Raw genomic sequence first — 18,156 nt, forward strand, 5'->3', positions numbered from 1 at the left:
AGTGCCACAGCCTCATTGTGGCTTCAGGCAAAGAGGGGCAGCACAGAGGACTAGAGCCCAGCTTTCCTGCCTGAAGCAATGTCCTCTAAGGGGCCTCCCACCTGCAGGAGACTTCCAGGCACTCAGCCTGCCTGAGTCCTCCCAGACCTGGGCTGTGGTCAGAGCTCTTCCTGCCCCACCCCTCCTCCTCTCCCCTTTCTGGGGCAGCGCTGTCCATGATGACTCTGCCTCCTCCATCCCTTCCCGTCTTTCTTGCACCAGCTTTCCCACCTCCAAGCTCAGTTCTCTGCTCATTGTTTGTCCTCTACTTCTCAGAGTGCACAGTAAGGAAATTCCAGGTCAGAGAGAAATCACTCCACAAGAAAAATATGGCTGTGTTGTTAGTTAATATAGTAAATCAATTTGTTTATTCATTCAGTTAAAAGTATGTACTTTAAAATTATCTTATTGGATTACTGTATATGTACACATAATTGTATGTATGTATACACACACATACATGTATATAGTTACGGACATGTACAGATAAATATACACATTCACATACACACAAATGTTTATATTTTATTCCACAGGCCCAGCACTGAGGTGCTGTCCCTTCTACAAACTCCTCTTAGATCAGGTTCAAGCCCAGAGCAGTGACAGTCCCTTGGAGGCCTGTCCCTTCTGTGCAGAACCGGGTTCTCTCCTTGTGTGCAGTTCTCCCCCGGGGGCCCGGCTCTCCTCCTTGTGGATCCCCTGCCAGCCCGAGGTTAGAACTCCTGAGGTAGAACTGAGCACATCTTATTATTCTGTGACACAATTTAACTCATTTTGTTAGGTAAGAATTAACCTTTCTTCCCAAATTGTACCTTTTAAAAATATTATAAAATTTAAGAATATACTCAAGTTGCTTTTAAATAAATCCAAAAAATAAACATTTATAATCTACAAAATATGTTTTCCTTCTCTCTCTTTTTTTTCCTTTCAATTAGTTGAAACTCATGTCACCTCAGACCTTACATTCCATACAGATGTCACTGCTATTTTTGGAACATAAGGTCATTGAATTCTACTCTTCCTGGACAAGGTCCTCCCAAATCATGTGTGATGTTTATTACTGTTCTCACAGGGAATGGGAGACAAGGCTGACCCTGTCTCTCACCGTTTCTTAGTAGAGGGTGGACATCAGGCTGCCTTGAGAGCACAGGAGTCTGGTCATGTGATCCCCATGTCAAGGAACCACATTTGTCCCCAGGCTGGTGACAGCCGGGAGCTATGTCTTGGTTCCCCATCTTGGTCTCTCTGCCCGCCGGGTTCCACTGCAGGGCAGTGAGCAGTAGCTCGGCCTCTCCTTCAGGCTGGGCTCTAGGGAAGGTCAGGGCAGCTTTGCCTCAGAAGTGGGAGTCTGAGAATCAGGCAGGGCTTCAGGGGAGTTTATTGCCTGTGTCATGAATCATTGTTCTGGGGACTTGCACAAACTCCTGTTTGATCATCTAGGAGCAGTTACTATTGATGATGGCTCCTGTGCCGGAGCCACAGGTCATATTGAACATCTTTCCTGGGGACACAGTGAGAGCTGGAGAGTTAACACAGCCTGAGAAGTTTACCTTTAAATGAAAAGAGACACAGGTCAGGAATGAAGGAGAAAAGCACAGGGATCTCGGCAAAGGCTCCCTCCAGCAGTGAGTAGGAAGGGGAGGAGGAGACCACATCCAAGCATGGACTTTAGACAGTCCTTTGCGTCAGGCTGATGCTGGTCTTTTAGGTGTCCTTCTCCCTCCTCCCCCAGCCTCTGGGGTAAAGGGTGTGTTTGGTGAGGCATTATGCAAATATGAGCCCACAAACACCCTCATTCTGGGTCCTCTGCCCAGTTTGTAGCTCACTGTCAGGAGGAAGCTGTGGTGCTTGTGAGCTCTGAGTGTGTCCCTTGAGAGGAAGCACCTGCTGTCACCTCTAACTCAGGCCAGTGAGCATGGCGCAGGGCCCAGCAGTCAGAATCATTGAAGTTGTTTCAGGCCTTGCAGCTCTGAGAACATTCACAGCACCCCCTCTTGACCTTCCAAACAGAATGTTAATTGTAGAAATTCAGCAGAACACAGGGCTGGTCGGACAGGGTTGGGTTTTCTTGAAGTCCATTCCTGTCTTCCCTCCTGCTTTCCTGTCACCCTATGTTCCGGAGGGCCAATTCAATGCCAACTAGGACCCCAGTGTCAGGTACTGACAAGAGGGAAACTTCACTCAGTACCAACAACAGCGATACAGCATGGCTATGGAAACAGCGCTGCTGTGGACCAGCCCAACTGTGATGCAGCAGAGCTGTGGGAACAGTGGGGTATAGATCAGCTCTGCCACCAGGTGGCACTGGACCAGGCCACTCTGGCTAGATAGCTCTGCTGGGTTCCTCTTCGTTGCTGGCTTTGTGCCACCCTGGTTTACTCCACTCTGCTCTGGTCGGCTTCACTCTGCTCTGGGGAGACCACTCGGTGTTTCAGAAGAGCTGTTCAGACAGTCTTTATTCTTCAGTGGCAAGTGCACTCTCTGTGACAAAGGGAATCCAGCTCATCTGAACAGGAGCCTCTGATCCCTGGTGTCTCATTGGTTCATCCACAAGCAAATTCTTGAAGTTGTCTTGGCCCAAAAGGCACTGCCATGACTGGTCAGAAAAGAGCTGCTGTGATTGGATGTAGGAAACCACAATCCTACTGTCTGACACTAGAATTCCAGGAAACCTCCCTAAGGGCTGGCGCAGATGGCAGAAACACAGGGCAGGCAGGCAACTTAGCCCAGAAGCAGGAAGTTCAGTAAAGAGGTAGTTTGTATGAAACGTTGCTACACAGAAAGGCTGCACATTTTTCTGTGTTCACAGTGAAACCAGGAATCCAACTGTGCCATAAACATTACAGAAAGCAAGGATACAGACAAATTCATTATATATATTCCTAACAAAGTATATGTAATGCAGTTTCTCCTTTAAATTTAATTTGTATTGACTTAACCTGAAGTTTCCCAATTGAGACATTTAGGGAGAGGAAAAAATCAGCTAAATCATAGTGTCACATGTCTCCCTCCCCGGGCTCATTGCTGGAAGCCTCGGGGAGTCACGCAGTGACACACCTGCAGCCTCTGACCTGTCCCCGCACTGGGGCAGTCAGCCCAGGTATCAGCGGCTCTGGGAGCCAGTTCTAAATAAGATGTGTTTGTTACAGAAGAACAACAAGGTGGGCTTGGGATGATATATTATTACTGAAAGAAGCCCCCAGGTCCGTTATGTCTGCCATCAAAGGAAAGACGTCTGTCTCTCAATGCCAGAGATTAGTAAAAAAAAAAAAAAAAAGGAAATGTTTATGTAATGCTATACAAACTTAAAGTAGTGACCTAATGTCTTCATCAAAATCCTAAGGTCCCTTAAAACACCCACAAACACACACAGTCCTTCCTTCCCCCCTTTGCCCAGTCCAGAGTACCGTATCTCAGGAAAGGAAATAGAAGTCTGTGGCTCAGGCAGCCCGCAGTTCTTCCCAGTGATCCGTTTTGACTGGGAGACCTCCCTCGGTTCCCGGCACCCTCAGCTGTGTTGACGGGATCTCTGCTAAAGCCAGGTGGTGGTTTCTCCTTCTAAAGCTGCGGGGGCCCCCACTCTGGCAAAGCTGCGTGGTCCTCTCTCCACTGCTCCAGCCATGTGGTCCTCTTGATAGGGGCTTAAGACTTGGGAAAATTTCGCTTAAGATAAATAGTCATAAATCTAGCAAGTAATGTGTATGTTAAGGTTTTGTTTCAGTAACTACAGATAAGGCCTACCTTGGCACCTAAGAATAAGCAGATGACCTCTTGGAGAGGTCTGTACCAGGAAGAAGCAAGCAACTACCCTTCCCCCTTGGAGGCAACTATTGAATTTCAAAGGCTTTCGCTGACACCTTGTTTGCTCTACCCTAACCCCCTTATAAAAGATCTGGCTGGGAAAGAAAGAGGGAGATGATTTGTTAGGGTATGAACCCGCCATCTTCTCAGATCGCCGGCCATCTGAATAAAGCGCCTATAAAAGATTCAATCACTGTCATTGCTTATTGGATTTGGTAGTGACGGGCAGCCGGAACGCCGGTGTCTTTTCTAGTTACACTCTCTCCCAAGGCCAAGGGAGTCCCCACTCAGCCAAAACCATGTGCTTCTCTCTCTGCATAATGGCTGCAAAGGGGGCGGGGTAGCCACTCGGCCAAAGCCGAGTGGCAGTTCTCGGCTAAAGCCGCATGGTGATTCTCTCTCCCAGGGCTGGGGAGTTTCCACTCTGCCAAAGCCACGTGGTTCTCTCTTCTCAATAGCTGTGATCCTCTCTGCAGTGTGTAGCATCCAGCAAACTCAAGAACAACTAACGGAGACCTACAGGGTATCAAAGATGTTACTTTATTGGCCAAGTTTAACCTGCGCAGGGGCGAACTCTCAAAGTGTCCAGCGACACAGTGCCCACAAGGAGCTGCAAATGAGAGCTGCGCCGAGTGCTTACAACTACGTTCTTATATAGGGGCAGGCAAGCAAGCGTTATACAGAAGCAGACGTGGCAGTTAGTAATTCGCTTACAAAGACCGCACGCGGGAATTTCAAACCAAGCATACTTTCATAAGGCAGGAAGGCAGGATGTTTGTTCATTAACCTAGTAATCTCCTGGCTCTAGCTAGCTAGTTTTCTATTTTCTCATTAAAAACTACAAAGCACTGCTTATCTAGCCTACCCAGGGGAGAGCGTCTGCTAGACACAGGATGTTAGCTTTAACTGTACTTTGTCTCTTTTATCATTTCTTTTTAGCTACAATGTGGTTCTTGTCTATTAAGGTTAAATTTAGTTCTTAATTTCCTTGTTCCCAACACACTGCCACAGCCACTTGGTTCTCCCTCAATGGCTGCCAAGTCTGGGTTTAAATCCCCGCACCAATCTTCCTCTGCAGCCCAATTTCCAACTCCTCCTACAATCGGCTACACATGCCAGCACTCATATCTTTCTAGCTTTACTGGGCTGCTATCCTGAGTCTGGGCAGGTGTGGCCCCATGTCATGGAACCAATCACCTCCAAGCTCCCACCCAGGCACTGTAACTCGGGGAACCTGCCCTGCAGTTACATCTTGGTGGGGAAGTTGTTTTCCATCCCCCTGGCCCAAAGCATGGCCACATCTATTTAACATATCTAAGTGACCAGCCAAAGCCTATAGATATGTTAAATGACCACCCCAGAGGTTAACTGCAGGGCTGTGGCTATGTGAAACAGCTCTTGATGGCCCTGCTCCATTTGTCCCTTCCCCCATCCCACACCTTGGGGGTGGGGGTGAGGACATCCTAAAATCTCCTGGACACCTTGAGTTCTGGACCCCATTCCAAATCCCTATTTGCCATCCCCCCCTTGGCTGCACCCTGTAACATGTTCTCATGTATAATCACCCCTGTGAGCCAGAAAATGCACCTTAACATACAGGTACAAAAATTCCTTCCAAGTTCTGGTTGTACTTTGAAATCAAGTCATAATAATAATAGTTTAATATTTTAAATCTGTTTATTACTGTTTCTGGAGTTTTGAATGGTGATTGGAAAGAGATTGTACCCTGAGGCGTGAATCTGACTGAATTTTAGCAGAAATTCTCAGGAAGGATTTTAGACAAATAGCAGAGGAGGCATTTTTCAAACTTTAATAAATATAACAATCTCATGAAGCGCTTGTTAGAACAATCCTCGCAGCAAATACAGGTGTCTGTCTCTGTGGGTCTAGCCTGGGGAACTGCATTCCCAGCCAGCCCGAAGGTGAGGCTTCCACTTGAGAGGGAAGCGACCTATGTATGTGGTCTGAGCGTCAAATCAATGAGAGAAAACCTGTTCCTGCCCTTTAAACAGAAGAGTCTTCGAGGGAGTAGAGGGATCTGAGACTCACTGATGGTTAATATATTTGGGGTCCAGGTCCTCCCCAGCATCACCTTAGGACGGAGGAGAGAGAAAACCCGCCCTTCACGGAGTCACTCGGGGAGAAGGACACACCCTGGGAGTCAGGAGGAGGCACATGGAGATGAGGCACTGGATAGAACAAAAGGCCATGGAGCCAATGCCCATACTGTGAAAACCATTTTTACTCTCTCTCCTTTCTTCTTCCTATCATGGTTCAGGCCTTCTGAATTATGTGCAGGTGTTGAGTGCACTTCCCCATGGGTTCACATCCCTGTGTAAGTACCAACACTAGTACTCACATACAGATCACCATAATAATAGGCCTCGACCTCAGGCTGGGCCCCTGTGATGGTGAGGACGACTTTGTTGCCAGAGAGGGATCCAGAGAAGTGATCAGGGACCCCAGAAGGCCAGGTATGTGTGTGGTAGAGGAGTGTGCAGGGAGCCTCTTCTGGGGTCTGTTGGAACCATCTGGAGTACTTACCACTAGAGACTGACCCAGAGTTAGAGCCCCAGGTGAGTGTGGCTGTCCCTCCTGGAGACAATGACAGTGACCTCTTCTGGGTCACCACAGTCTGAGAATCCACACCTAACACCAACAGCAGAGAAGAAGGGATGCTATTAGACAAAATGGGTGCACCTCTGACCCTGCTTTTATTTGCCCTCCACCTCCAAAATACACATGCCCTTTCTCTCACCTGAGCTGTAATTGAAGAGCCTGAGCAGGAGCACCGTCCAGACCATGGTGGGGACACTCAAAGATTGAGTCTCCTCAGGCTCCTGGGCTGGAGGGTGGTGTCCTTTGGGCCTTTTCATGCCTCCCAGGCCCATGAGGAGGAGGAGGTGCTTCATACAAATCAGCATCCCCTCTCCTGTCCTGCCCCAGTGTCACCCTGATGGCCCCTGGGGGTCATCTTGAAAGAGGCAGATGCTGGCACCACACACAAGCCAATGACCACTCAGTGACTGAGATGCCCTGTATGCTGGGCAGCTGACATCTTCCTCCCAATCAGCTTCCTCATGACTCTAGTGGCCATATTCCTGAGAGTCTTACCTGCAGTGGCTGAGGCTGAATGGTGAGATGTGTGTGTTTACCTTTCGGCCCCAGCAGTCTAGTTCATTTCAAATCTAACCCCCATCCTGAGAACATCTTCTTCCTTCCTCAGTGAGAACTCTTTCTCTCTTACTTGGACAGGCTTAGCACTTACTCCTTTCTCTTGAGTGAGTTCCCAGGACCATCACAGTGCCTGTGTCTGGGGTATAGAAGGAGTTTCTACCTCTGCCAACGTCTTGTAACCTTCTCCAGTAGCAGTGGGGGACCAGGCCTTGGGCTGTGCACTCACAGGGCTGCACCAGCAGCCTGGGGAGGGCAGACCACCTGTGCCCTGGGAAGACACAACTCTATGGGGTCTCTACACTGTAACTGTGGGTTTTGAGGAGCAAAACTCAGAGGGTCACCATGAAATTATGAGACACCTGGCAACATCAGATCTCAAAAAATAAGAAGACACTGTGTCATGATCAGAAATATAAAAAATCCAGCACTCTATTCAAACAAGTTAGAGTTAACATCATAGAACATTGAAACACTCATTTTCTCCACCTTTTGCTGTGGAATAGAAGGAATGGGCAGAGTGGACAGAGAGGTTTGTGATGGAAGAAACATGATCAGGAAGGTGAAGTGTCTCAGGTGACAGGTCCTGGCTGGTGTGGCTCAGTTGGTGGGAACACCGGCCTGTGCTGGGAAGGTTGCGGGTTCCATTGCCCTTCCAGGTGCCAACGGGAGGCAACCAATCGATGTTTCTCTTTCCCATCCATGTTTCTCTCTCTTCCTTCCTATTTCTCAAAGCCCTGAACAATGTCCTGGGATGAAAATAAAAAAAATGAAAAGGTCTCAACTACTCGGAACAGAGGAATTACACAAGTGGTGTTTGGCATCATTGAAATAAAAGTATGATTTGGTATTCATTTGGAAAGTGTTATTAAATTTTGAGTTTAATTAAATTTGTATAATATATTTTCTTTCTCTTTATACTTTATGAGAGTCCCAACTCTGTTAATATTAAATATTCTCACTGAAATGTTTTACAATTATACAACTATAGTTCTGGTAATGTAGAAAAATAAATGATATGATATCTATGAACTATTGACATGAGGAGTATTAACACAAGAGTAAAAGAAAAAGTGACAAAGCTGAAAACACAAACAATATCAGTTTTCCTAAGTCATTAGAATATATTGAAAAACAAGAAATAAAATAATAAGAAGAAAACAACTGATATGATACAAAAAAAAAACCTGGCTATTGAAATTACAACACATTTCATCATGAGTCCATTGGAAGCCATATTAGCAGTAAGGATCCCTGGAATTTGTTGCCCATACAGATGTCTTCAGGCATTTTCCAAACATCAAGGGTCATTTAGTGAGCCCATGAGGCAAATCAATGTGGGAATTAGGAGCACATCGATACTTACGGAGTGAGGAGGTTGTGGTTAGACTGGATGGGAGACACACCAGGGGTGCCCCAGGAGCACTTCACATGCAAGAAGGAGATAGAACAACTCCCCCTGTAGGTCCTTGTTGGGAGATGCCCTGCCTGGTTTCAGGAGCTGTAACCCCTTCCATGGCTAAGGCTGAGTGCGGGACATTTGGACCATAAGCCACTAATGAGACAGAGCTTATCTCCCTGGCAGGAGCGCAGCTTCTGCTTTTCTTTTTTTTCATAACTGACCCCCAATGCTTGGTCAGTTATCCAATGATGGGTAAGATTCCCCAAGGGGGGAACGACCTAAGACAGGCATGATCATGTGGAAGCCCCAGGAAAAACTTGGGAGACTATGGAGAAAGGAAGTGGTTGACCCTTGCCTCTCAACTTTGACAAAGCCTGAGTCCTCATTCTGTCTGGGAGAAGTCTCCTAATCTCTTGGCTGCCTTGCTTCCTCTGCCTGACTTAAGCCTGAAACAATGACAGAGGGCAGTGCAGCCCTGTGCTGGATAGGACGGGCTCGCCGGGTGCTCAGGCCTGAGAAAGAATACACAAATTCCTGTGAAACATGCTTCCCTAAGAATGCTCTCAATTAAATGATAAAGGTCCCATCAGAAAATGAGTTTGTTTCCCAAAGTTTTGTAGTCCTTTAGCTAACAGACCTTGACTCAGAATAAGCCCTCATAGTTCTTTGTATATTATCTATTGTTTGATCCTTACTGCCTGACAATCAATAATGAACTTTACCTGTATTCCTGTACAAATTGAAAGCCAACAAAAACCGGTGAAGGCAAGGATCTGGGCTCTCTCAGAGAGTGGCCAGGCCTCTCTGAGGCACCCTTCCCTTGAGAGGGTAGGTGTGCAGTCCCTTTTCCACCACAGGACTCGGTAGTCTGTGTGAATTTGTCTTGTATCTCATCTGTAATGCCGTGGACACTGTGGGCCGGTGTCTGCGACAGGTCTTAGCAAGCTTTTATCTCTGACAGAACATGCTGGCTTCTTCACAGTCACTCTTCCCCAATTCTATAGCCAAGAGACCCCAGAGAGTTCACATATACCCTCGTCTCAGTCTGAATGTAACCAGGGAGACAAAGTGGGTTTTGTTGATATAGCATAGTTTCTCTTTGCTCACGAGCTGAATCGATTGTGCAACTATCAGCTGTGATCATAAATGACATTTCTTGTTAGGTTGGCATTCTTTGAATAGTAAGATGAGAAAATATGTTGAGGCTACATGCCCTCCATATCATGATACGATTATTTTTAAACAAAGTCTTAGACACTGTGGATGGCAAGGCCAGAAGCATCTGCCCAAGGGCCCTAGAAGGAGGGTTAGAAGGTGGCAGAAAGAATAGATGACAACCACCTGTGCCCAGATACGAGTAACAAAGGTCCCCTTCCCCTAATAATATGCCCCTGTCTCCTAAAGTGAAGGCTTGGTTCATTGACTGGAAAGAGTGAGTCTGGGCCATGCTGGAGGCGCCCCAGAGCTTGGGACTGAGACAGTCCCTGGACCGCTGTCTCCCATCCTGTGTCCAGACAGTGCTGTAGTCAAGGTTTTTCAAGGAAATTTTTTTTTGGTTTCAGATGGAGCTTCTGTCTTTGCCTGTGAATGAGGCCTGGACAATGAGCAGGTGAGGGGATGTGGGTAAAACATGAGGCTAGTGTGTGAGTCAGAGCTGAGTGCTCATGCGGTTTGGGGACCAGTTGCAGGATCGTCACACTTCAGTGGGGACACTGCCTGTCCAAATGTGTAAGAGCCAGTCCAGTATTCTCCTAGACTTCCTGTCCCAGTACTCTGAGCTCCCAGAACCAATCCATAGGCATCCTCTGCTGGTCTCAGATCTAACCCTCGAGCACATTTCGTACTGCTCCGCTGTCCTGGAAAGGCTTTCTGCCGTTTGCAGATGTTTTTTTCAGATGTCCATTTCCAAGGCAGTAGAAAGTGCAGGTCCTCTCTGTGATGTTGGCATTGAGCCATTAATTTATAGTGGTCACTAATGACTTGCAGACAGCTAAGTGACATGCTGTGCTCCCAGATATTTTGGGATATTTGACTTTCCATGGATTCTTCCCAGGGACATACCCACCTTGAAACATGTTAAAGGTCCCCAGACAATCCAGGCGGTCCACACATGGTGAGAATTCCACCCTGGCCCCCTTACAGGAGGACGCATTTGTTAGGTGTGGTTGCCATGTCTCAGGTTAGTTGCCAAAGTCCACCTTGCACAGGTCTTGGCTCTTCAGGTCTCTCTTTCCTTGACCTTTCACTACCCAGGGGCAGGTGTCCTGTGTTCCTGGATACAGGTGTGGGTGCTTCTGTGCCCTTCATTGTTATCCTGACAACATTGACTTTATTTGAATACTCTGAATTTTAGGTATATATTGTAGTCTATCTTTCAATTTCTTCAATATAAGAATTGACATAAATATAAATGGAGCTGTCACTGTTTTTAAGAAGTTCTTCTTTTATATCTGGTGTAAGAAACCCTCTCACCTGTTACCCAGTCTGCCTTGAGCCTGATCAAGTTTATTTGCTAAGAACTTGCATTGAATCAGCATTCACTTTATAGAGTGTAGATCCAAAAGAATTCATATTTAACCAATATTACCTGGAAAAGGAATAGAGAGGGGAGGGTGACATTTAAGTTAAAAACAGAGAAAGCTAACAAGGATGGGTCTAAAAGCCTGCCTTCATGAAGGGATCTCTGTGTAGCTGGAGATCAGGAGGTCCTCCAGGGTGGAATCTCGGGAACAAGAGAGCAACACAGCTTCCTCACAGTGTCAGAGTTCAGGGAAGAGCAGAACAGCCTGATCCAGGAACAGAGGACATGCCAGAAGTTGTTGGGAGGCCCCCAGTCTCCCAGGTCACACAGGCTGGACTTCTGCTTCCTTGTCACAGTCCTGGCAGCTCGAAGGGGTTCTGTGTATTTGGGGACCAAGTGATTCTGTCTGTGTTCGGTACTAGTAAGGAAGGAGACTTTTCACTGAGCATCAAGGATAGATGAAGGTGAGAATCTGAGGCCTCATGGTTTCATAGTACTCATGACACCAGAGGCCAAAACCTCAGCTGGTATATGACAGAGTCAGGGGTACAGCCTTGATGAGACAGGATGCAGAGTGGACAGCAGGCTTTACCTCACTTCTCTGTGGAACTGCAGCCCTTGGGTGACAGGACACTGTTCTGAGCTACATAACAGTGAGCCCATCAGGCTGGAGCCCAGAGCAGGTCCAAGAGGCCGTGTGCACACACCAGAAGGCAGACATGATGGACGAGCCCCTGAGGATCCATCACCTCTGCCCTAGTTCACAAGGTAGAGACTCTTCCTGGGAGCCCTGGGGACCATTCCAAGGTGATACCCAATGTGTCTGTTTTGCCTTGTACAGGAAAAGGAAGCCTCATATCTGGGCTTCTCAAGAGCTTGAAAGGGTAAGTGAAAAATGCAAATATGGAACCTTCTTACTCCTGATATTCCTTATCCCACCCTGAACTGTGGATCTGGGAAAGCTCCAGTGGCGTGTGAGAGGAGAGGAGACCCCAGTCAGTGCCAGTGGGCTCAGGGAAGCTGTTCAGGGATGCCACTCACAGGAGTCCCCATGCTCCTGAGTGGTGTCAGCCATAAGGACATTCATCCATGGATCCACGTCACCCAGTTTTCCATGGGTGGGCTCAGCATTTTTCCAGCAACTGTGGGTCACACCCCACTGATTCATGTTCCATAAAGAAGGGTTTAGCCCCAGCCTGGAATTTTCCTTTCAGAAACCCTCTTCCCATTGACTTCCCAACTAAAGGCTCAAGACCCAGCCAGGGGTCCAGGGCAGCCGTGACTTGCATCCTTGCACAGCGTCTCACAGCTTAGTCCCTCGTCCCTGGGACACTGTGTGCCGTGGGGGCTCTGAGCAGATGGGCCTGAAAGGGACATGCAGGTCCCTGCTCAGAGCCCTGGCCCTGCAGAGTGTGTTCTGTGGAGACTGTCACCTGCCGGGATATCCCCGGATCATAACAAAGACTAAACGCAGAAAAGGCTCCATTGTGTCATTTCATGGGACCAAGGGCAGCTCCACAGGCCCCGGTTCCCACAGTGAACACCAGGCAGCTCTGCAGTGTCACCGTGACCACTGTGTGTTCAGTTGGGCCTCTGGGTCCCTGACACTCTAGACAAGGGATGGGAAACTGGAAGTAGACCCATTAGAAACCAGAAGGTCCCCCGAGTACAGTTTACATACACACAATTACTAAAAAATGTTCCAGTGTCTTGAAAGAAAACTGTGTTAGGCTGAGGTTTTTGTCTCATTTCCCCATCTGTGTGTGTCACTGTGAGGAGTACCACTGTACCAACTCATACAGTGATAGTCGGCCTCGTCCTCAGGCTGCAGCCCAGAGATGGTCAGGAGCCCTGCATTGGCTGAGGTGTCCTTGGATCCAGAGAAGCGGCTGGGGACCCCGGAGCCCTGATGCTTTTTTGAGTCTGAGTAGTAATACAGCAGATACCTGGGAGGGTTCCCTGGCTTCTGCTGGAACCAGTGTATGTAGTAGCTGCCAACACTGGAGCCACTGCTGAGGGTGCAGGTGAGTCTGGCTGTGGCTCCCGGAGATGCAGAGAGGGAGGACGGCTGAGTCACCACAGGCTGGGAGAGGGAACCTGCAGACACACAGACACTTAAGGGTGATGCGACAGACACCAGGGTAAAGTTTATCAAGATTCTGAGCAAGAGGGGTGTAATATTGGGGGATCCCCAGCTATCCCAGGTCCATCCCTACCTGTGCAGTGAGAGAGGAGCACGAGGAGGAGAGGGGTCCAGGCCATGGTGCACACAGCCCCTGAGCCCACAGTGGGGTTGGGCTGCCCAGGCCTCCTTTTCTACCCACGCTCTGCCAGAGGAGGGGAGGTCCATGCAAATGTGTGTCCATTCAGAGGCTGCCCTGCCCCTTTTGACCCCTGGAGCTGGAGCTCAGCTCACACCCCAGACAAAGGGGGATGGAGTTTGGTTTCACCCCTTGGGAGAACCCTGGGGGGAAGCACCTACTCAGACCACTCAAAGGTCCTTGCTCAGGGGACTCTACAAGGTCAGAGGGAGAACAGCTGCTGAGTCCCCAGTCAGAAGCACAAGACACACCCTTAGACCCAAGCTCCATTGAGTGAAGGCTCCTCAGTGAGCAGCTATGAGGGTAACTCAGGACAGTCCTACAGCGCCTCCTGCTGGTCACACACGTCCCCATGGCCCAATGTCCTGGGACCCCAGCTGGTTCCTGCATCTCAGAGGGTTGGTCTTTCTAGTCACACACCCATGGTCAGATTTCTAAGAATGGACCTAACGTATGATGCAGATCATCCACTTCTGGGTATTGATCTGAAGCAAAGGAAAACACTACATCAGAAGGATACATGCACCCCCATGTCCATGTCAGTATGATTTGTAACAGTCAAGTCATGGAAACAACCTAAATGTTCGTCAATGAAAGAACATATATGAATATTATTCATTCTAATAATAGACAGACCTTCAGGATGATAAGCTAAGTGAAGTAAGTCTGACAGAGGGTGACAAATAGCAAACAAATATCACACTTATAGGTGGAATTTAAACAAAACTGAAAACCCTGAAAAACAATGAATCCACAACCAAAATGAACCAAACCAAAACAAACCATCCAACAAACAAACGAAAAGCTCACAGACACAGACAATGGACTGGTGTTAGCCAGAGGCTGGGAGTGGGAGGTGGGAGAAATGGGTGCAGGAGGCCAAAGGGCATGGACTCCCAGCTGGAAAAGGAAAGACCGTGAGCAATGGGGACCTGACCGTTTGTGTCCTTGGGTCCATCCTCCTTCTAAATCCCCTGCAGTGAGTGACTGTCACTAGGTGCCCAGGAAGGGAACTGCTGTGTCTCATCTGTTCATCACAAAGGTTTTTCAAATCTCATGGATAGCTTCTGCATGTGTATAACAAGTAAGTTCGGGGAAGGAGGAAATCCAACCTATGCATCAAACTGTCTAATGATATTGAATTCACTGTTTCCCAATAAGAATGTCTATTCCATGCTTGGGCAACTAATTCTTTTTTCTGAATTATAGAAATTCTCAGGGCATTGAAAACATCAATCAAGTTTTTAAAATACATTTTTGAAGCACATGTATTACATTGAAAATCCCTGTGATTACCCTGTGAATTATGGAGACAGTTTTCTTTCTTATGACTTGAATTCCCAAACCTAGAAAATAGGTGACAACCCATGACAGTCCATTTCACGGCTCAGGGACACGGCACGTGTGGCTCAGAGAGACAGTGATTTTGGCACACAGTCACTAAGTATGGAGATTTATTAATAGATTCAAGTAAAGTATTACTAACCTTATACATCTAAAGAGCACACCGGAAATAACTACCTTACTATCAAAATCTGTGAAGAACTTAAAAATGTGGTGCAATAAACCACCTCATACTTTGAAACTGCGTCCCTGTGGCCAAACCCACACACTGTCCCATGCGCCCGCACAGCCGACATACGATGGGCGAGGCCCTTCTGAATCCTCTCTGTTTCCAGGCCATGCTGTCTCTGCTTTATACATGCAGTCTGTTTCTACTAGGTGACTGAGATATCTAAATAACAAAACATAACTTCAAGGCCCTTCTAGTTTCCAGGCAGGAATGTTACTACGTGACAAATGTCTGCTGGTTTTGAGTAGAATTGGTGGCATGCATGAGAGAAGGACACAGGACTTAAGAATACAAACAGAGACGTGTCACTGTGTGCAGGCGTCAGCAAAGGAAATGGAGAATCGGCCTCAGGCGCGACCAGGGCGGCCGTCACTGCACGTGTGCAGTCTGCGGGAAGTTCCCTCCCAAACAGCTCGCCAGAGGGCACAGGCCAAGAAGCGCTCAGATGTGGATTTATTTCTTGAAAAAGCAGGTGCTGTTTCTCTCTCAAACCAGGGGGAAGGAAGAAGGGTTTTAATAAGCAGCACCAGGGATGGAGGAGGAGGGTATTTTTGAAATTATATGGAATCTTAACTGTCACAGTGAAGATGAAAAATACACAAAAAGGTGTTTATTATGTTTTCTTTTACTGTAGATACGTTAGGTGCTAACATAAACCAGTGTCACCGTGACCACTTTGTATTGAGTTTGGCCTCCGTGTCCCTGAGACTGTAGACGTGGAATGGGAAACTGGGATTAGACGCATTGTAAACCAGAAGGTACCTTAGAGTATATTTACATACACAAAATTATGTTCATACATGCAAAAATTCAACTGTCTTCAAAGAAAACTCTGCTAGGTTGAGGTTTTTGTCCCACTTCCCCCTCTGTGTGTGTCACTGTGAGAAGCATTATTGTACCCGATCATACAGTAATAGACGGCCTCGTCCTCAGGCTGCAGCCCAGAGATGGTCAGGAGCCCTGCATTGGCCGAGGCATCTTTGGATCCTGAGAAGCGGCTGGGGACCCCAGAGCCCTGGTGCTTCTCTGAGTCTGATTTATACCACAGGAGATACCGGGGAGGGCTCCCTGCGTTCTGCTGGTACCAGTTTACGTAGCTGCCACCAACACTGATGCCACTGCTGAGGGTGCAGGTGATTCTGGCTGTGGCTCCCAGAGATGCTGAGAGGGAAGGCGGCTGAGTCAGCACAAGCTGGGAGAGGGAACCTGGAAACACAGACATTCACGGGTGCTGGGGCAGGGATAACATTTAAGCTACAGAAGGATCTAGGTCACAGAGGTGACAGAGGATTGGTGGGTGACCCTGGGAATTTGAAGTCTTGCTGTACCTGTGCAGTGGGAGACAAGCACAAACAGGAGAAGGGTCCAGGCCATGGTGCAGGCAGCTTCCTGTGTCCCCAGATGAGGTCTGAGGTGGGCCAGGCCTCTTTTATGTCCCCCATTGGCTGGGAAGAGGAGGAGCTGTTCACTCTTATTTGTTTCCCCCAATGATGATGAACCTTTTCTACCCTGAGAACCAGCCAAGTGAGAGCCTAGCTGATTGGACAGGGAGCTGGTGGGTGAGACTGGGTTTGTCCCCTGGGAGGGTCCAGGACAGGAGCAGGTGCAGGGACCTTACACAGACCAGTGAGCAGGAGGCTCTGCCCAGCCCAGTCACAGGGTCCCCATCAGTAACCACAGGCCCCAAGTCCCCAGCCCTGGGCTGTTTGGGAGTTCACTCAGTGGGAGGCACCCACTGTCTGACCCTGGGTCCCCACAGCACCCCTGCTGCTCAGTGATCACAATTCATCTGTGGATGCAAATGATGTTGGGGACACTGCCCTGAGACTGGTCACTCTGAGCTCACAAACATCCCCGGGAACACCATTTGTTATACTCTCAGTCTCTGATATAAATAAACTACATTTTCCAGTGTAGAGTTTTGTTGTATAAGGAGACAGAGAAGTGGAAATCATGACGAATGTAACATGTGGCCGAAGCTGTGGGAGAGGAGATTACAGATGCAGGTGCGGAGGGGTCTCTTTTACTCACCTTCAACTCTCGTGCAGGGAGACCAGAGAGTTCCCTGCTGTCCTCAGGGTTCTGCGAGGGGATGCATGTTGGACAGATGATGAGGGAGCAGGGAGTAGAGGCATCATGAGAGCTGAGGGACATGGGCGTGGCACAGACTCATGGCTTTAGGTGAAGATGTAGAGAAATCACCACAGTGAAATAAACTGGGGAAGACAGAGATGCAACGCATGACCCAGGAAAAGTGGACTGTCAGGAAAATGGCTCACAGTTCAGAAATGGAGACTGTAGCTGGGCAAGAGCTTCATGACCCAAGAAGATGTGTTGTGGTTGGTCAGGTCACTGAGCTGGCTGACTGGCTGAGTCTCTGGGAAAAGAAGGTGGGGTGGAGCCATGTGTCAGAAGGGAGAGAAGGGGAGAGAGGATGAGAAGGTGGGCAGAGGGAGAACCGAGTCTCCTTTAGGAAATACCAACTTAGGCAAGTCTAAGCTCACGTCCAAAATCTCGACATCCTCCTTTTGGAGTTTTTCTGTAAGTGGAATCATGTTAATGTGTAGATTTTGGCCACTGGAGAAGACAAATGCAAAACTGTTAGTTTTATTACCCTTTAAAACAGGAATTATTTTATCTCCAACACAGACACACAATTTGCATTATTGGCCATATAATGGTGCAATAAAAATACTACCTCTTAAAATTATTTTTAAAAATATTTTTTAAAATATTTGTTCATACTCTTACTGGTCCTCTCAGTAAAATATGAGTTACATGTAATTTTAAAAACATGTTCATGCTCCATTTGTATGAGAGTCATGGGAGAAACTCTCTCAAGATTATTTTTTGACAGGCTGAGATGGTCGCTAAGATAGTGTGTTGGGAACCGCCCTGACTGGTATCAGAAGCTGAAACCCCCGTCTAGGCTAAGGCTAAGGGAACGCCCTTGGAACCGTAAGCCAGCAAGGAGACAAAAGCTTATCTTCCTGGCAGGAATGCTGCTTCTGCTGCTTTATTCATGACTGAACCCCAAAAAGCTTGGCTAGTTAGCCAAAGAGGGGTAAGATTCCCCACGGGGGGAATGACCTAAGACAGGCACGATCACTTTGGGAGGCCCCCCCAAAAGAAGGACTTGGGGGGCTGCAGCAAAAGGGGGTGATGGACCCTCGCTCCTCGGCTTTGACATAGCCTAAGTTCTCAGTGTCTGGGAGAAAACCTCCTTGTCTCCCAGTTGCCTTAGTTCCCTTGCTCCACCTAAGCCTGAAACAATGACAGGGTGGTGCAGCTCTGTACTGAGAAGTGCGGATTCCCCGGGGTGATC

The 18,156-nt window shown here is 48.0% G+C and overlaps 2 gene segments (V, D, J or C); both read right to left on the minus strand.

Moving 5' to 3' along the window:
- Positions 1–12,604: 12,604 nt before the first annotated feature.
- On the minus strand, positions 12,605–13,272 carry LOC123810977. The segment is given in 2 exon segments: positions 12,605–13,034; positions 13,154–13,272. Coding segments are annotated over 2 exon segments (417 nt in total).
- Positions 13,273–15,399: 2,127 nt separating this feature from the next.
- LOC123811003 lies at positions 15,400–16,289 on the minus strand. The segment is given in 2 exon segments: positions 15,400–16,037; positions 16,160–16,289. Coding segments are annotated over 2 exon segments (417 nt in total).
- Positions 16,290–18,156: the final 1,867 nt, after the last annotated feature.

Source organism: Phyllostomus hastatus, unplaced genomic scaffold (genome assembly GCF_019186645.2).
Source record: "Phyllostomus hastatus isolate PE091 unplaced genomic scaffold, TTU_PhHast_1.1 phas_scaffold_760, whole genome shotgun sequence".
Taxonomy (NCBI): domain Eukaryota; kingdom Metazoa; phylum Chordata; class Mammalia; order Chiroptera; family Phyllostomidae; genus Phyllostomus; species Phyllostomus hastatus.